The following is a 20,022-nucleotide window of genomic DNA, read 5'->3' as shown; positions in this document are numbered from 1 at the left end:
TCACAGTTTGGGTGCCTCCTGGGTTTGTCCCTCCGGGTCAGCAAAGGATGTCGCATGCAATTACAAATCAAATTACAATCCACAAATTCAGACAAAAATTACTATTGAGCACACATGCAGATATATCAGTCGTGTCAGGGAGCCCAGGGAATATGAACTGGTTACATCTCAACGACCTCTGAAGAATCTGTGCTTGCTATGGCCCCAGACCTCGTTACTGAACACGATGTATATATACAGTACATGTGTTAATTTCGAAACATGTTTTAGCGTGTTTAAATTCTGAACATGTTTAGATAATGGTGGTGTTGTGTTTAGGTGGTGTTAAGGCTGTGAGACGATGGCTCATTTCATGTGCTTAGACATAAATGCGTTTACTCATAACACACCAAATGTGCATTCTGTTTAGTATTTAAACACATCCCTAATCATGTTTAGATCTAAACATATCATGTCTGTGTTCACATTCTAAACATGGTTTACAGCGGAGTACTGACCGCGGAGCAGAACAACAAACACTCAACACAGAATCTCACCCGCGTGTCTTTTGATACAGATATATTAAGCCTCGTCATTAAAAAAATGTGGTTTCCATTACCTCGAGACCGTCTCCGTGGTCTAGTGGTAAAGCGTCCGCCCGGAGAGCGGAAGGTCCGGGGTTCGATCCCCGGCCGCGTCATACCAAAAGTCGTTAAAAGATGGTACTTGCCGTTACCCTGTCTGGCCTTCTGTATAAAGGAGCTAAAACAAGGACTGGTCGGCTCGGAGTCAGTATACTGTGTCTGAGTGGGGTATTCATGTCAAAATGGTATCTCAGTGGGCAAGCACTATAAATCGGACTAGTATAAGCAGCCACACTCACACGTGCATGCACGTCGCTATATAAGTGCAATAATCTTGGACGCGCAATAATCTTGGACGCGACGTTACACCCCATTTCACCTCACCTCCACTACCTCGAATTGTTTGGTGTTTAGTTTTATATGGATAACGAATTTTCAGCTGGAATGGAAGCCTTCCTGACAGTCGACCACTGTAACGCTTTCCCACGTGTTGACATCCGTGTCGACAACATACGACGTTACTACATAACTGCTGAGGAAGAGATGTGGGACTACGCCCCGTCCGGCAGGAATAAATATGACGGCGGCGACCTGACAGAGGAGGGGAGGTAACTCTATGTTTTGTATTGATAGATGTGACGTAAAATCACTCGCTTCTAATTCCACAATGCTCCACCACCACAATCACCATCATTACCACCATCACAACCACCATGACAACCACCATGACCACCACCATCACTTCCACCATCACAACCACCATCACAACCACCATCACTACCACCATCACTACCACCATCACCACCACCATCACTACCACCATCACCACCCCCATCACCACCACCATCACCACCACCATCACTACCACCATCACAACCACCATCACAACCACCATCACCATCACCATTACCACCACCATCACCATCACCACCACCATCACCACCACCATCACTACCACCATCACCACCACCATCACCATCACTACCACCATGACAACAACCATCACATCCACCATCACCACCACCATCACTACCACCATCACCATCACTACCACCATGACAACAACCATCACATCCACCATCACCACCATAATCACTACCACCATCACAACCACCATCACCACCACCATCACAACCACCATCACCACCACCATCACCACCACCATCACTTCCACCATCACCACCACCATCACTACCACCATTACCACCACCATCATCACCACCACCACTACCACCATCACAACCACCATCACTACCACCATCACCACCACCATCACTTCCACCATCACCACCACCATCACTACCACTATCACTACCACCATCACCACCACCATCACTTCCACCATCACTACCACCATCACCACCACCATCAACATCACCATCACCATTACCACCACCATCCCCATCACCACCACCATCACCACCACCATCACTACCACCATCACTACCACTATCACTACCACCATTACCACCACCATCATCACCACCACCACTACCACCATCACAACCACCATCACTACCACCATCACCACCACCATCACTTCCACCATCACCACCACCATCACTACCACTATCACTACCACCATCACCACCACCATCACCACCACCATCACCACCACCATCACTTCCACCATCACCACCACCATCACTACCACTATCACTACCACCATCACCACCACCATCACTTCCACCATCACTACCACCATCACCACCACCATCAACATCACCATCACCATTACCACCACCATCCCCATCACCACCACCATCACCACCACCATCACTACCACCATCACCATCACCACTACCACCATCACAACCACCATCACTACCACCATCACCACCACCATCACCATCACTACCACCATCACAACCACCATCACAACCACCATCACCACCACCATCACCACCACCATGACCACCACCATCACTACCACCATCACAACCACCATCACAACCACCATCACTACCACCATCACCATCACCATAACCACCACCATCACAACCACCATCACCACCACCATCACTACCACCATTACCACCACCATCATCACCACCACCACTACCACCATCACAACCACCATCACTACCACCATCACCACCACTATCACAACCACCATCACCACCACCATCACCACCACCATGACCACCACCATCACTACCACCATCACAACCACCATCACAACCACCATCACTACCACCATCACCATCACCATAACCACCACCATCACAACCACCATCACCACCACCATCACTACCACCATTACCACCACCATCATCACCACCACCACTACCACCATCACAACCACCATCACTACCACCATCACCACCACTATCACCACCACCATCACTACCACCATCACCACCACCATCACCACCACCATCACAACCACCATCACCACCACCATCACAACCACCGTCACCACCACCATCACCACCACCATCACCACCACCATCACTACCACTATCACTACCACCATCACCACCACCATCACCACCACCACCATCACCATCACTACCACCATCACCACCACCACCATCACTGCCACCACCACCACCACCATCACCACCACCATGACCACCACCATCACTACCACCGTCACCACCACCATCACTTCCACCATCACCATCACCATCACCACCACCATCACCATCACCACCACCACCACCATCACAACCACCATCACCACCACCATGACCACCACCATCACAACCACCATCACCACCACCATCACCACCACCATCACCACCACCATGACCACCACCATCACCACCACCATCACTACCACCATCACAACCACCATCACAACCACCATCACTACCACCATCACTACCACCATCACCATCACCATCACTTCCACCATCACCACCACCATCACCACCACCATCACTACCACCATCACAACCACCATCACCACCACCATCACTACCACCATCACCATCACCATCACTTCCACCATCACCACCACCATCACCACCACCATCACTACCACCATCACCACCACCATCACCACCCCCATCACCACCACCATTACCACCTACATCACTACCACCATCACAACCACCATCACAACCACCATCACTACCACCATCACTACCACCGTCACCACCACCATCACTTCCACCATCACCATCACCATCACCACCACCATCACCATCACCACCACCACCACCATCACAACCACCATCACCACCACCATGACCACCACCATCACTACCACCATCACAACCACCATCACAACCACCATCACTACCACCATCACTACCACCATCACCATCACCATTACCACCACAACCACCATCACCATCACTACCACCATCACCACCACCATCACCATCACTACCACCATCACAACCACCATCACCACAACCATCACTACCACCATCACAACCACCATCACCACAACCATCACTACCACCATCACTAACACCATCACAACCACCATCACCACCACCATCACAACCACCGTCACCATCACCATCACCACCACCATCACTACCACCATCACCACCACCATCACCATCACTACCACCATCACAACCACAATCACCACCACCATCACTACCACTATCACTACCACCATCACTACCACAACCATCATCACCATCACTACCACCATCACCACCACCATCACCATCACTACCACCATCACCATCACTACCACCATCACAACCACAATCCCCACCACCATCACTACCACTATCACTACCACTATCACTACCACCATCACTACCACCATCACCACCACCATCACTACCACCATCACCACCACCACCTCCATCACTACCACCATCACAACCACAATCACCACCACCATCACTACCACTATCACTATCACCATCACTACCACCACCATCAGCACCATCACTACCACCATCACAACCACAATCACCACCACCATCACTACCACCATCACGACCACCATCACAACCACTATCACTACCACCGTCACCATTACCACCACCATCACCATCACCACCACCATCACAACCACCATCACCACCACCATCACCATCACCATCACTACCATCATCACTACCACCATCACCACCACCATCACAACCACCGTCACCACCACCATCACCACCACCATCACCATCACTACCACCATCACAACCACCGTCACCACCACCATCACCACCACCATCACCATCACCACCACTATCACTACCACCATCACTACCACCATCACCACCACCATCACCATCACTACCACCATCACAACCACCATCACTACGACCATAACAACCACCATCACCACCACCATCACAACCACCGTCACCACCACCATCACCACCACCATCACCACCACCATCACTACCACTATCACTAACACCATCACTACCACCATCACCACCACCACCATCACCATCACTACCACCATCACAACCACCATCACCACCACCATCACCATCACCATCACTACCACCATCACAACCACCATCACCACCACCATCACTACCACCGTCACCACCACCACCACCATCACCATAACCACCACCACCATCTCCATCACCATCACCACCACCATCACTACCACCGTCACCACCACCATCACCATCACAATTACCACCACCACCATCACCACCACCATCACAACCACCGTCACCACCACAATCACCACCTCCATCACCACCACCATCACTACCACCATCACCACCACCATCACTTCCACCATCACCACCACCATCACAAGCACCATCACCAGCACCATCACTACCACTATCACTACCACCATCACTACCACCATCACTACCACATCACCGCCACCAGCACTCCCAGCATCACTACCACCACCACCATCACCATCACTACCACCATCACAACCACCTTCACCATCACTACCACCACCACCATAACATCACCTCCATCACTACCACCATAACCATTACCACCACCATCACCATCACCACCACCATCACAACCACCATCACCACCACCATCACCACCACCATCACTACCATCATCACAACCACCATCACCACCACCATCACAACCACCGTCACCACCACCATCACCACCACCATCACCACCACCATCACCACCACCATCACCATCACTACCACCATCACAACCACCATCACCACCACCATCACCACAACCATCACTACCACCATAACTACCACCATCACCACCACCATCACCATCACTACCACCATCACAACCACCATCACCACCACCATCACCACCACCATCACTACCACCATCACAACCACCATCACCACCACCATCACAACCACCGTCACCACCACCATCACCACCAGCATCACCACCATCATCACTACCACTATCACTACCACCATCACTACCACCATCACCACCACCATCACCATCACTACCACCATCACAACCATCATCACCACCACCATCACCACCACCATCACCACCGCCATCACAACCACCATCACCACCACCATCACAACCACCATCACCACCACCATCACCACTACCATCACAACCACCGTCACCACCACCATCACTTCCACCATCACGATCACCACCACCATCACCATCACTACCACCATCACAACCACCATCACCACCACCATGACCACCACCATCACTACCACCATCACAACCACCATCACTACCACCATCACCACCACCATCACCATCACCATTACCACCACCATCACCATCACCACCACCATCACAACCACCATCACTACCAGCATCACCACCACCATCACCATCACTACCACCATCACAACCACCATCATCACCACCATGACCACCACCATCACTACCACCATCACAACCACCATCACTACCACCATCACCACCACCATCACCATCACCATTACCACCACCATCACCATCACCACCACCATCACCACCACCATCACTACCACCATCACCACCACCATCACCATCACTACCACCATCAGAACCACCATCACCACCACCATCACCACCACCATCACTACCACCATCACAACCACCATCACCACCACCATCACCAACACCATCACTACCACCACCACCATCACCATCATTACCACCATCACCACCACCATCACCATCACTACCACCATCACCACCACCATGACCACCACCATCACCACCACAATCACCATCACTGCCACCATCACCACCACCATGACCACCACCATGACCACCACCATCACTACCACCGTCACCACCACGATCACTTCCACAATCACCATCACCATCACCACCACCATCACCATCACCATCACCACCACCACCACCATCACAACCACCATCACCAACACCATGACCACCACCATCACAACCACAACCACCATCACCACCACCATCACCATCACTACCACCATCACCAACACCATGACCACCACCATCACTACCACCGTCACCACCACGATCACTTCCACAATCACCATCACCATCACCACCACCATCACCATCACCGTCACCATCACCATCACCACCACCATCACCACAACCATCACTACCACCATCACCATCACCATCACCATCACCACCACCATCACCATCACCACCACCACCACCATCACAACCACAATCACAACCACCATCACAACCACCATCACCACCACTATCACAACCACCGTCACCATCACCATCACCACCACCATCACCATCAGTACCACCATCACAACCACAATCACCACCACCATCACTACCACCGCCACCACCACCATCACCACCACCACCATCACCATCACTACCACCATCACAACCACCATCACCACCACCATCACCATCACCATCACTACCACCATCACAACCACCATGATCACCACCATCACAACCACAGTCACCACCACCATCACCACCACCATCACCACCACCTTCACTACCACCATCACCACCACCATCACCATCACTGCCACCATCACAACCACCATCACCACAACCATCACCACCACCATCCCCACCACCATCGCCACCACCATCACTACCACCATCACTACCACCATCACCACCACCATCACCACCACCATCACCATCACTACCACCATCACAACCACCATCACAACCACCATCACTACCACCATCACTACCACCATCACAACCACCATCACCACCACCATCACCACCACCATCACTTCCGCCATCACCACCACCATCATCACCACCACCATAACCACCACTATCACTACCACCATCACTACCACCATCACCACCACCATCACTACCACCACCACCACCATCATCACCATCACCATCATTACCACCATCACCATCACCATCATTACCACCACCACCACCATCATCACCATCACCATCACTACCATCATCACCACCACCATCACTACCACCACCACCACCATCATCACCATCACCATCACTACCACCATCACCATCACCATCATTACCACCATCACCACCATCATCACCATCACTACCATCATCACCACCACCATCACTACCACCACCACCACCATCATCACCATCACCATCACTACCACCATCATCACCATCACCATCACTACCATCATCATCACCATCACCATCACTACCACCATCATCACCATCACCATCACTACCACCATCATCACCATCATCACCATCACCATCACTACCACCATCATCACCATCACCATCACTACCACCATCATCACCATCACCATCACTACCACCATCATCATCATCACCATCACTACCATCATCACCACCACCATCACTACCACCACCACCACCATCATCACCATCACCATCACTACCACCATCATCACCATCACCATCACTACCATCATCATCACCATCACCATCACTACCACCATCATCACCACCACCATCACTACCACCACCACCACCATCATCACCATCACCATCACTACCACCATCATCACCATCACCATCACTACCACCATCATCACCATCACCATCACTACCACCATCATCACCATCACCATCATTACCACCATCATCACCATCACCATCACTACCATCATCACCACCACCATCACTACCACCACCACCACCATCATCACCATCACCATCACTACCACCATCACCATCACCATCATTACCACCATCACCACCATCATCACCATCACCACCACCATAACCACCACTATCACTACCACCATCACTACCACCATCACCACCACCATCACTACCACCACCACCACCATCATCACCATCACCATCATTACCACCATCACCATCACCATCATTACCACCACCACCACCATCATCACCATCACCATCACTACCATCATCACCACCACCATCACTACCACCACCACCACCATCATCACCATCACCATCATTACCACCATCACCATCACCATCATTACCACCACCACCACCATCATCACCATCACCATCACCACCATCATCACCATCACCATCATTACCACCATCACCATCACCATCATTACCATCACTACCACCATCACCATCATCACCATCACCATCACTACCACCATCACCACCACCATCACTACCACCACCACCACCATCATCACCATCACCATCACTACCACCATCACCATCACCATCATTACCACCATCACCACCATCATCACCATCACTACCACCATCACCACCACCATCACTACCACCATCAGAACCACCATCACCACCGCCATCAGAACCACAGTCACCATCACAACCACCATCACTACCATCATCACCATCACCACCACCATCACTACCATCATCACCACCACCATCACAACCACAGTCACCACCACCATCACTACCATCATCACCATCACCACCACCATCACTACCATCATCACCACCACCATCACAACCACAGTCACCACCACCATCACCACCACCATCACCACCGCCATCACTACCACCATCACCACCACCATCACCATCACTACCACCATCACAACCACCATCACCACCACCATCACCACCACCATCACTACCACCATCACAACCACCATCACCACCACCATCACAACCACCGTCACCACCACCATCACCACCACCATCGCCACCACCATCACTACCACTATCACTACCACCATCACCACCACCATCACCACCACCATCACCATCACCACCACCATCAGAACCACCGTCACCATCACCATCACCACCACCATCACTACCATCATCACCACCACCATCACCATCAGTACCACCATCACAACCACAATCACCACCACCATCACTACCGCCGTCACCACCACCATCACCACCACCACCACCATCACCATCACTACCACCATCACAACCACCATCACCACCACCATCACCATCACCATCACTACCACCATCACAACCACCATGATCACCACCATCACAACCACAGTCACCACCACCATCACCACCACCATCACCACCGCCATCACTACCACCATCACCACCACCATCACCATCACTACCACCATCACAACCACCATCACCACCACCATCACCACCACCATCACTACCACCATCACAACCACCATCACAACCACCATCACCACAACCATCACTACCACCATCACAACCACCATCATCACCACCATCACAACCACCGTCACCACCACCATCACCATTACCACCACCACCATCACCATCACCATTACCACCACCATCACTACCACCATCACCACCACCATCAGAACCACCGTCACCACCACCATCACCACCACCATCACCACCACCATCACTACCACCACCACCATCACCATCACTACCACCACCACCACCATCACTACCACCACCACCATCACCATCACCATCACCATTACCACCACCATCACTACCACCACCACCATCACCATCACCACCTACATCACCACCACCATCACCACCACCATCACTACCACCACCACCATCACCATCACCACCTACATCACCACCACCATCACCACCACCATCACTACCACTTTCATCGACCCTGCTAGCACGCGCATACCTTCCGTCCCCCAATCTCTCTTCTAATTTAAAAATCAGATCTATTATATTAGGGAAATCAAATGTTCTATGTCAGGTAATTCCTTAAGTTGTCACCACCACCACCACCACCAACAACAAGAACAACAAGAACAACAAGAACAACAATAATTTTAATCTGAAAATGTACGGAATCTCGTTCTCAGGTACAAAAGAGGCGGTCGGGTAGCCTAGCGGTTAAAGCGTTCGGTCGTCACGCCGAAGACCCTGGTTCGATACCCGACATGGGTACAATGTGTGAAGCCCATTTCTGGTGTTCCCCGTTGTAAATTGCTGGAATATTGCTAAACTCGGCGTAAAACCATACTCAAACTAACATAGTCGTATCTGTCGTATTGCGAATCATTGACAATGTTATCTTGTGAAGATTGGAGTTAAGTCTTGATTGAAGTTTTGAATTACCTCCTGAATAACATACATTCTTTTTCCATGTTATCTTTTCCTTTGGCAGTGATTCAGAAGTGTTCTTCAAGAAGGACTCCTCGCATATTGGCGGCGTTTACAAGAAAGCGCTGTTCAAGGAGTACACCGACTGCATGTTTAACAAGCAGAAGACACGGGACGTCAACGAGGCGCACCTGGGTTTCTTGGGCCCTGTGATCAGGGCCGAGGTCGGCGACCTGGTCAAGGTCGTTTTCTACAACAAAGCCTCTCGCGCCTACTCCATCCATCCCCACGGCGTGCAACACAGCAAACTGAGTGAAGGCTCCCTCTACAACGACGGCATCTACGGTAACATCAGTCGTAGTCATCATCATACTGGCAGTTACTGGGTTCGCTTCTCGACTCTTTTGATCATTGTCCGTGTTCGAATCCTTAACCCATATTAATATCTACAGCTAAATTGCAAGCTAAAGGCCACTGTGGCTGACATATTTCCCCGAAATTGAGTTATTGAAAGGTTTGATAAAATAGTTCAATAAAAGAACCTTTGAGCGAAGAGTGAGTGAGTGAGTATGGTTTTACGCCGCTTTTAGCAATATTCCAGCAATATCACGGCGGGGGACACCAGAAATGGGCTCCACACATTGTACCCATGTCGGCGTGACGAGCGAACGCTTTAACCACTTGGCTACCCGCCCGCCCCGCGAGAGCGAAGAAGGGATAAACACGTTATGAGGGTGCGGGAAGGGTGGAGGTGGCGTAAGTGTTTGGTTTGAGAATGGGATTATTTTAATAAAATATTTACTCCAGGGTCGGAAAGAGAGACTAAATGGCGCGGTGACACCCATGAAGCTATCAATAAATATTTCGAGGCGTAAAACAACATTCTCTCACTCATCACACTGTTACTCCCAATTTTACTTGTCAACTTGTTCTATTTGACTTAAGTTTCCTTTCAAATACGATTCAAAGTATTATAATAGATTCAAGTTGCATCTAATTCCATATAAATGACAGTTTCGTCATGAAATTACTCGGAAATTTCAGTTGAAAGCTCCACTCCCCGCACTGCAATTCTGAGGATAAAATAAATTAAAGATAAATTATATGACACATACTCCCCTATTCACCGACTTTGAATCTCCGACAGGGAAGTACGATGACTATGTGTTACCCAAGAGAATCCGCACCTATTACTGGACAATACCGGAAGAGATGGGACCCACCCCGGAAGACCCGCCATGTTTGACTCGAATATACACTTCCGGCGTTGACGTAATTAAAGACTCCTACAGCGGCTTGGTCGGCCCAATGCTGATATGCAGAAAAGGGTCTTTGGATGAAAGTGGGAATCAGGTATGCGTCAAGGACATGAACAAATTCATATTCACAATCGTCTCCTATGGACGAGACTCGACATTTCGAACCATGCAAAACTGAAAGACAGAAAGTTGGTTTAACGCGGGTCTGGAAAGTATTGCTGCTGTTTCACTGTGTTTCATGCTTAAAGTGGGAGAAAAGACGAAAGTATCGACATCAGAGCGCAATATGGATTCGAACCCTCTAAGTACATGTACGTATCATGATCTGGCTAAGGGAAGGGTGCTCGTACGCATCCGTCCCTCTTTGGCACCGACAAACAGGAAGACCCATACACAAACACTAAATGTCAGCGTCTTCATCCTTAGGAATTTTGAAGTAATGAATGCAACTCGATTTCAATGCATCATATTCTATTCCAGATCAATGTGACAAAGGATTTCTTTCTGATGTTTTCTGTGAGCGACGAGAACAAGTCGTGGTATTTGGAAGAGAGTATGAACATTAGCGCCGTCAACCCTTCCACGGACAGAGATGGGGATGAGTTCATAGAATCCAACCTGATGCACGGTAAATGGAGATATATATCTCTCGCTCGAATACAAAATGCTTAATCGTTTCATTTGTTGATTTGAAATGAATGCCCTCGGATTGGGAGAATATGCTGAGGACGTAAAAAGAAGTCTTTTCGTTTTCATCACAAACAAATTTAATATGAAGCAAATTTAAATTGTTAAAAAAAGCTTCATGAGAAAGCTTTTGTCTTCAATAGTGCCACGCGTGATTGATAAAATGGAAGCGTTGCGCATTTAATCATAAACATTTTGTTTCGATAATATATTTGCAATTCTTTCATAAAATTAAATAAATACAATATGTATTTTTTCTCAAGGAATAAATGGGCGCTTATACGGCAATCTGGACGGCCTTGACATGTGTTCTGGGGGCATGGTCCGATGGCACGTGTTTAGCGTGGGGACAGAGGTTGACCTTCACACTTTGACCTTCAACGGTGACAATTTCATGAATGGCGACAACCAGAAGTCGGCATCCGATGTACTTCCGGGATCCATGAAGACTCTCAACATGATCCCAAGACACCCAGGTATGTACTTCCGGTAGCATGAAGATTCTCATCATGATCTCCAGATATGCAGGTATGTACTTCGGGGATCCATGAAGACTCTCAACTTGACCTCCAGACACCCAGGTATGTACTTCCGGGATCCATGAAGACTCTCAACATGACCTCCAGACACCAAGGTATGTACTTCCGGGATCCATGAACAATCTCATTTTACCTCCAGACACCCAGGTATGTACTTCTGGTAGGCATGAAGACTCTCAACATGACCTCCAGACACCCATGTATGTACTTCCGGGATCAATGAAGACTCTCAACATGATCCCAACACACCAAGGTACGTACTTCCGGTAGCCATGAAGACTCTCAACATGATCCCAAGACACCCAGGTATGTACTTCCGGGATCCATGAAGACTCTCAACTAGACTTCCAGACACCCAGGTAGTTCTTCCGGTAGCCATGAAGAATCTCATTTTAACCTCCAGACACCCATGTATGTACTTCCGGTAGCCATGAAGACTCTCAAAATGATCTCCAGACACCCAGGTATGTACTTCCGGTAGCCACGAAGACTCTCAAAATGATCTCCAGACACCCAGGTATGTACTTCCGGTAGCCATGAAGACTCTCAACATGATCCCAAGACACCAAGGTATGTACTTCCGGGATCCATGAACAATCTCATTTTACCTCAAGACACCCAGGTATGTACTTCGAGGAACAATGAAGACTCTCAGCATGATCTCGAGACACCAAGGTATGTACTTCCGGTAGCCATGAAGACTCTCAACATGACCTCCAGACACCCATGTATGTACTTCCGGGATCAATGAAGACTCTCAACATGATCCCAACACACCAAGGTATGTACTTCCGGTAGCCATGAAGACTCTCAACATGATCCCAAGACACCCAGGTATGTACTTCCGGGATCCATGAAGACTCTCAACTAGACTTCCAGACACCCAGGTATGTACTTCCGGTAGCCATGAAGAATCTCATTATAACCTCCAGACACCCATGTATGTACTTCCGGTAGCCATGAAGACTCTCAAAATGATCTCCAGACACCCAGGTATGTACTTCCGGTAGCCATGAAGAATCTCAACATGATCCCAAGACACCAAGGTATGTACTTCCGGGATCCATGAACAATCTCATTTTACCTCCAGACACCCAGGTATGTACTTCGAGGAACAATGAAGACTCTCAGCATGATTCCAAGACACCCAGGTATGTACTTCCGGGATCCATGAAGACTCTTAACATGATCCCAAGACACCCAGGTATGTACTTCCGGGATCCAAGAAGACTCTCAACATGACCTCCATACACCAAGGTATGTACTTCCGGGATCCAAGAAGATTGTCAGCATGATCTCCAAGCACCCAGGTATGTACTTCCGGGATCCAAGAAGATTGTCAGCATGATCTCCAAGCACCCAGGTATGTACTTCCGGTAGCCATGAGACTCTCATTATGACCTCCAGACATCCAGGTACGTACTTCCGGGATCCATGACTACTTTCAACATACTGCCTAGGCTGTCAGATACCTAACATCTTTGCCAAACATTTAGTATTATTTGAGGGACTTAATAAGTTTTCGGTCACAGATTTAAAACAAACAAAGTTTCTGTGATAGGAGGTGGCGAACACTCATTATTTTTCATACAACAAATTCTTTCATGAGATTTTGTCATGCAAACAATGTGTAACCTGAGTAAAAGTATATCTTGAAAAAAATTAGGATAAACTATCCTAGTATCCCAGAACACACAGAATAATAAAAGAGAATACTGATCTTAAAGTTAAAATGCTTTGGGAGAAATACGGGTACAAGCTCAATGATTGATAATCTATTGCGCTCTTTATTCAGGTTCGTGGGGCCTGGTTTGTCGGACGAACGACCACTACACCGCGGGCACCAAGGCTATTTACAACGTCATGCGCTGTGGAGATGCTGCTGATCCACATACGTCACTTCCGCTGGCTGGAAAAGTAGTCCGGAAGTTCATACAAGTAATGGAGATACCATGGGATTACATTCCCGAAGGAAAGGACATGATTCAGAACGAACCGTTTACAAAGGAAGGAAGGTAAATAAAGTTAGAGATAGTCAGATATTAAATTCATTTTGAACTTCAATCCTGATGAAAACGTCCAGGACACGTGACGTGTCTGCAATTGTTCCAAATCGAGGCTTCTGTGAAGCCACGCTCATTTGATCAATGACGCTGTTCTATTTAACATGACGTCATTGAACTATTAAACATGTCATTACTTCACTAACAGATCTAAGTGGTTCGCTGCTAAGTTTAGGATAGAGGGAAGTTTGCTCACTATGTCTATAATAAACATGTTTATCATAAAAAGGGTAGATTTCTCGGTAGGATAAAAAAAGATATAACTTGGGGTCATATGAGGATAGAGATGCAAATATCAAAGATCAAGAAGGGACTACTTTCAAAGTTTATAGACAAACATGGCATCAGCTTGTCATTCGGCTATCGAGTCAGAAATAACCTTTTGGGAATTTGGTGAAACTACTGGGATAATTGCTATCATTTAATTTATTAAAATAATTGTCTGATATACTGAAAATCAGTGTCTAACTGTGACGTAGGTGAGGCATTTTATAAGTTTGGGCAACTCTGGACATATAAATTGCGAAACAATTTTGCGAGAACACAAGACACGCGGAATCAGTTTCCATATCTGTGCTTGTAGACCTCTGCGACTTGGAACCTTTTCAACAAATTAAAACATTTGGGCCGAAATTTGTCCGAATGGTTACCTTGTTTCGTTTTGTCACTGTGTGTACATCTGGCTGCACTTCGGAACATTACAACAGAAAAGGTGTTTATTCCTAATACAGGATATTTACCATCCCCAAACACACTCGCGTGATAACCTCTATTTGTTTCTTCAAGGCCTGACCAATAAGTGAAAATGTCGTCTATTCAGGTGAAAATATATAATCACGTTATTTGACAAGGAACGACAAGTTTTCTTTTTTAAGCATTTTCTTACGTACACTGGTCTCCTGTCTCTCACTCAGAAAAAAATAGTGTTATTGAAGCAGACTGACAGAAGATCCGGCATTAACTTGTATTACAAATGCTATCAATCGCTAGTTTCTCTGCTGATTTTTATCGTTAGACAATGTTCACTACTTTTCACTGTTTTGACCTCCCAATCCCCAATTAAGTCACACAGCTGTTTGACAATCATTGTGAAGGTGATATAGTTATGCATTCTTCATCCGAATATCATTTGTTTAGAAGCATAACTAACGAGAAACCGGAAGTATTCAGAAAATTCTTCTGTTCAGATTAAAACCTCCACTATACATTCGATGTGATGTTAGAGCAGTCAGCCACTTTCGAGTAAAGGGGATACAATTGAAATTGTGTGAAACTGTAAAAGCCATATTTGACCCCACCCCACCCCACCAACCCCCCCCCCCCCCCCCACCCCCCCCCCCACCCACCCCCCAAAAAAAAAAAAACTAAACTAAAATAAATACATAAATAAAATAAAATAAATAAAATAAATAAAAATAAATAAATAACAACTTCCGTCTCTTGGCCATTTTCTTGGAGGTAGATAACATTCTATTATAGACCAAATGCTGTCATTTGACATTTGAGTGAGCGAGTATGGTTTTACGCCGCTCTTAGCAATATTCCTCATTTGACCTTTGAACGCATATTTTGCAGCCATGGTGCAACGTTCGTAAGCGAGAGCGACACAACAATAGGTGGCACATACATCAAGGCCCAGTATCAGGAGTACACGGATGACACTTTCAGCATCCCTGTGAGGCGAGCAGTTGATGAGGAATACCTTGGTCTTCTTGGTCCAATCATACGCCTGGAGGTAGGAGACGTACTGGAGATAGTGTTCAAAAACGGCGCCACTAAACAAAACTACACCATCAGAGCGCACGGACTTCACTACAACAGCAACGATGGCAGCTTCAGCGCCTCGGATCAGCCAAATGTTCCACCGATGGGCGTGAGAACGTTTACTTGGAATGTCACGGAATCAGACGGACCTGGGCCGAGTGATCCCGAATGTGTGGCACGTATATACTACTCTGATGTGAATCCTGTGATGGATGTGAACTCCGGTCTTGTTGGGCCTCTCGTTGTGTGCAGGAAAGGAGCTTTAAAACTAGAAAGAGGCAAACGAATCCGGAGGAATGTTGATGCTGACTTTGCCCTGTATTTCTCCGTGATTGATGAAAATCAGAGTTGGTATTTGGATCAGAACATTTTGAATTTCGCGGGGAACGCCTCGGCGGTGAACAAAGACGACGAGGGGTTTATTGAAAGCAACCTCATGCATGGTAAGCGTGGACTGAACATTACTTGTAACTGGCGAGTAATTTAGGCGGATGTTGGCTAAACTTTGCTTCCTTGGTTTTTGATGAGTGGGTTTATTAACACCGCTTTGAACACTGTCAGTATTTCAGTTTTATCAAGGCGTGTCAACTTCATGTGGGAGGAAAGCCCTCAGTATGCAGATCACAGACATTGACAACTTTAGTGAAATCATGGGGAGGGGAATGTTGCTCACAAACCTTGAAACAATAGTTGGGAGAACCGGGATTCAAACCACGGTCATAGTTCTCTTTCACATCTAGGGGACACAACTCTGCATAGCGTCTAGGTCACCCATGCTCCCGGTTTTAACGAGTTTTAAACCATTTTGATGACGTCACGCTATTGTTCGTGCAGTTGAGTCTGCCACTGCCACAGGCTAATTTGCATATCACGTGACCGGACTTTTCAGAAATCAGTATAGAACGGACTAATGCAAGTATTTGGGGGCGCTTTACATATTGTTTTGCATAACTATATAGATATGCTACTACAACTGCGACAGTGAGTTGCATGACAATATATATTTATGCATCAAAGTGACCGTGTCGCTAGCTCTCCGTTGGGCTTCTATGACAGCACGTGGAGCCGTACAACCAATGTAAACATAGGATAACTACGCAAAAACAAGTAGATTTTTACGTATTTGCATACTTTCTCAATGAAAGTTAACCATTCTTTGACATTTGTTTATGAAAATGTGTAGACTTGTCAAACATGAAACGGACGAAAAGCATAATGCAATATCTTGAATGGACTGTGAAAGATGTGACGATTCGTCACATGGCGCTGGCCTGTGGCAGAGGTACTATGCTAGCTGGCTGCCGGCCGCATGGAACTCTGGGTAGGAGAGTGTCTTTCGGGTCTCTTTGATTCTACTTCCGGATTCAGTCTTGATTTCTCCATTACGGAATCAGTTGTGTACATGTACTGAGAAAACGTCGGGTTATCTAGTTGTGGGATAATTTTGAACAAGCTTCTAATAAAAATCATTTATGAATCGATAAGGGATACATGTGTTGAAAACTAACTTTTCACGTCAACGTTTCAGCAATCAACGGCTACCTGTACGGCAACCACCGACCTCCACACATGACGGAGGGTCAGACGGTGGACTGGTACCTCCTGACTCTCGGCACAGAGGTGGACATGCATTCAGTGCATTTCCACGGCAACGACATCACACATTTTGAAGACAAGCCTCATACAAATGACGTCATCCAGCTGTTCCCCAGCGTGTTCGCTTCGGTTCGCATGCACGCGGTTAATGTCGGGAAGTGGCTGTACCACTGCCATGTTCATGATCACATCCACGCCGGAATGATGGGCATGTATGAAATAGGTGCTAGTTTGGGTGCTATTGGAAGTTCAAAATAACAAGCATATACTGGATGGTATGGGAACATATGGAATGGCGGGGCGAGGGCGAGGGCGAGGGCGAGGATGCAGTGGGAGTTTCGAATAAGCCCCTAGCAACCTATGCTGGAGTTGTTAGATCATGTTGTCAGCTGCAAACTCGGTGAATTGGATATTTGCATGTCACCGTGCCCCGATGGCGTGGATTGATGCTCATACTATCACATCACTCTAGCTTGGTAACGGTGTAGGAATCTACATCGAAACGTCGCTGTATACAGAAAATCAGAAGTTGTTATCCATAAAGTTCGTCACTGGATTGTCTGGTCCAGAGTCGATTATGTTCAGGGGCCATACAGCTGGAATATTGATTTTGGCGTTAAACAAACATACAAAGCAACATTCGGTGATTTTTGGGAGCCTCTTAAATGCCTTTATTTTTATTGTAATATTTTGTTGAAACCATGCCATTTCAAAATAAACCAGAAACTCTTTTATTTCTCGGTATAGATATCAACTCGCCTACACCAAAGAGATTCTGACCTGTGATACCTTTATTTTGTAAATGTTTTTTCCAATGTTGATACGATGTTAAGGATACTGAGTATGGACAAGTCTGGGAGTTTCTAAGAACTATTCATTGTAAACCATGCTGAATGTGTTCGTCGAATTAGGATGTTCCATTATGGATATTTTATTTTTTTAATCCGTACACATGTACTTGTCTGTATCTGTTACCTTGTTATGCAAAAATGGTTCTATACATAGTTTTATCTTTAAATAAAATAATTGTTCAAAATGAGTGTTATGTTTCTCTATTCATATTGTACACGTTGAACGCTTCTTTGTCAGTTAACACATTGAATCGAATACTGATTAATCAAATAAAAGCTCTAAAACCTTTTTCATATTCACGGGAACATATGGTAAAAATAGGGAATTGCATCGGACATTTTTGTTACTGAATTGCCAAATTTGGAAATGTCCACCACGTGTCTACCAAAAAACTGAAAGCTTTACTTTAGTCTTGAATGTTGGCAGGAGTCGTATGAAGAGCTTTGATATCTTGGTA

The 20,022-nt window shown here is 47.2% G+C and overlaps 1 protein-coding gene across 1 annotated transcript in view; it reads left to right on the top strand.

The window, feature by feature from the left end:
• Positions 1 to 19,749, top strand: part of LOC124124451 (hephaestin-like protein) — a 44,226-nt gene extending 24,477 nt beyond the window's left edge. The window contains exons 6-13 of the mRNA XM_046487624.2: positions 1,003 to 1,171; positions 10,870 to 11,150; positions 11,953 to 12,158; positions 12,545 to 12,692; positions 13,015 to 13,227; positions 15,086 to 15,305; positions 16,929 to 17,560; positions 18,646 to 19,749. Of these exons, the coding sequence (XP_046343580.2) occupies positions 1,003 to 1,171; positions 10,870 to 11,150; positions 11,953 to 12,158; positions 12,545 to 12,692; positions 13,015 to 13,227; positions 15,086 to 15,305; positions 16,929 to 17,560; positions 18,646 to 18,971 (2,195 nt within the window). The 3' untranslated portion in view covers positions 18,972 to 19,749. The remainder of the gene's footprint in view (positions 1 to 1,002; positions 1,172 to 10,869; positions 11,151 to 11,952; positions 12,159 to 12,544; positions 12,693 to 13,014; positions 13,228 to 15,085; positions 15,306 to 16,928; positions 17,561 to 18,645) is intronic.
• The last annotated feature ends 273 nt before the right edge of the window (positions 19,750 to 20,022 follow it).

This window comes from Haliotis rufescens, unplaced genomic scaffold, assembly GCF_023055435.1.
Source record: "Haliotis rufescens isolate VD_foot unplaced genomic scaffold, xgHalRufe1.0.p SCAF_12, whole genome shotgun sequence".
In the NCBI taxonomy this organism is placed as follows: domain Eukaryota; kingdom Metazoa; phylum Mollusca; class Gastropoda; order Lepetellida; family Haliotidae; genus Haliotis; species Haliotis rufescens.
Note: the sequence above shows the minus strand (reverse complement) of the source record. Positions and strands in the feature narration are given on the sequence as shown.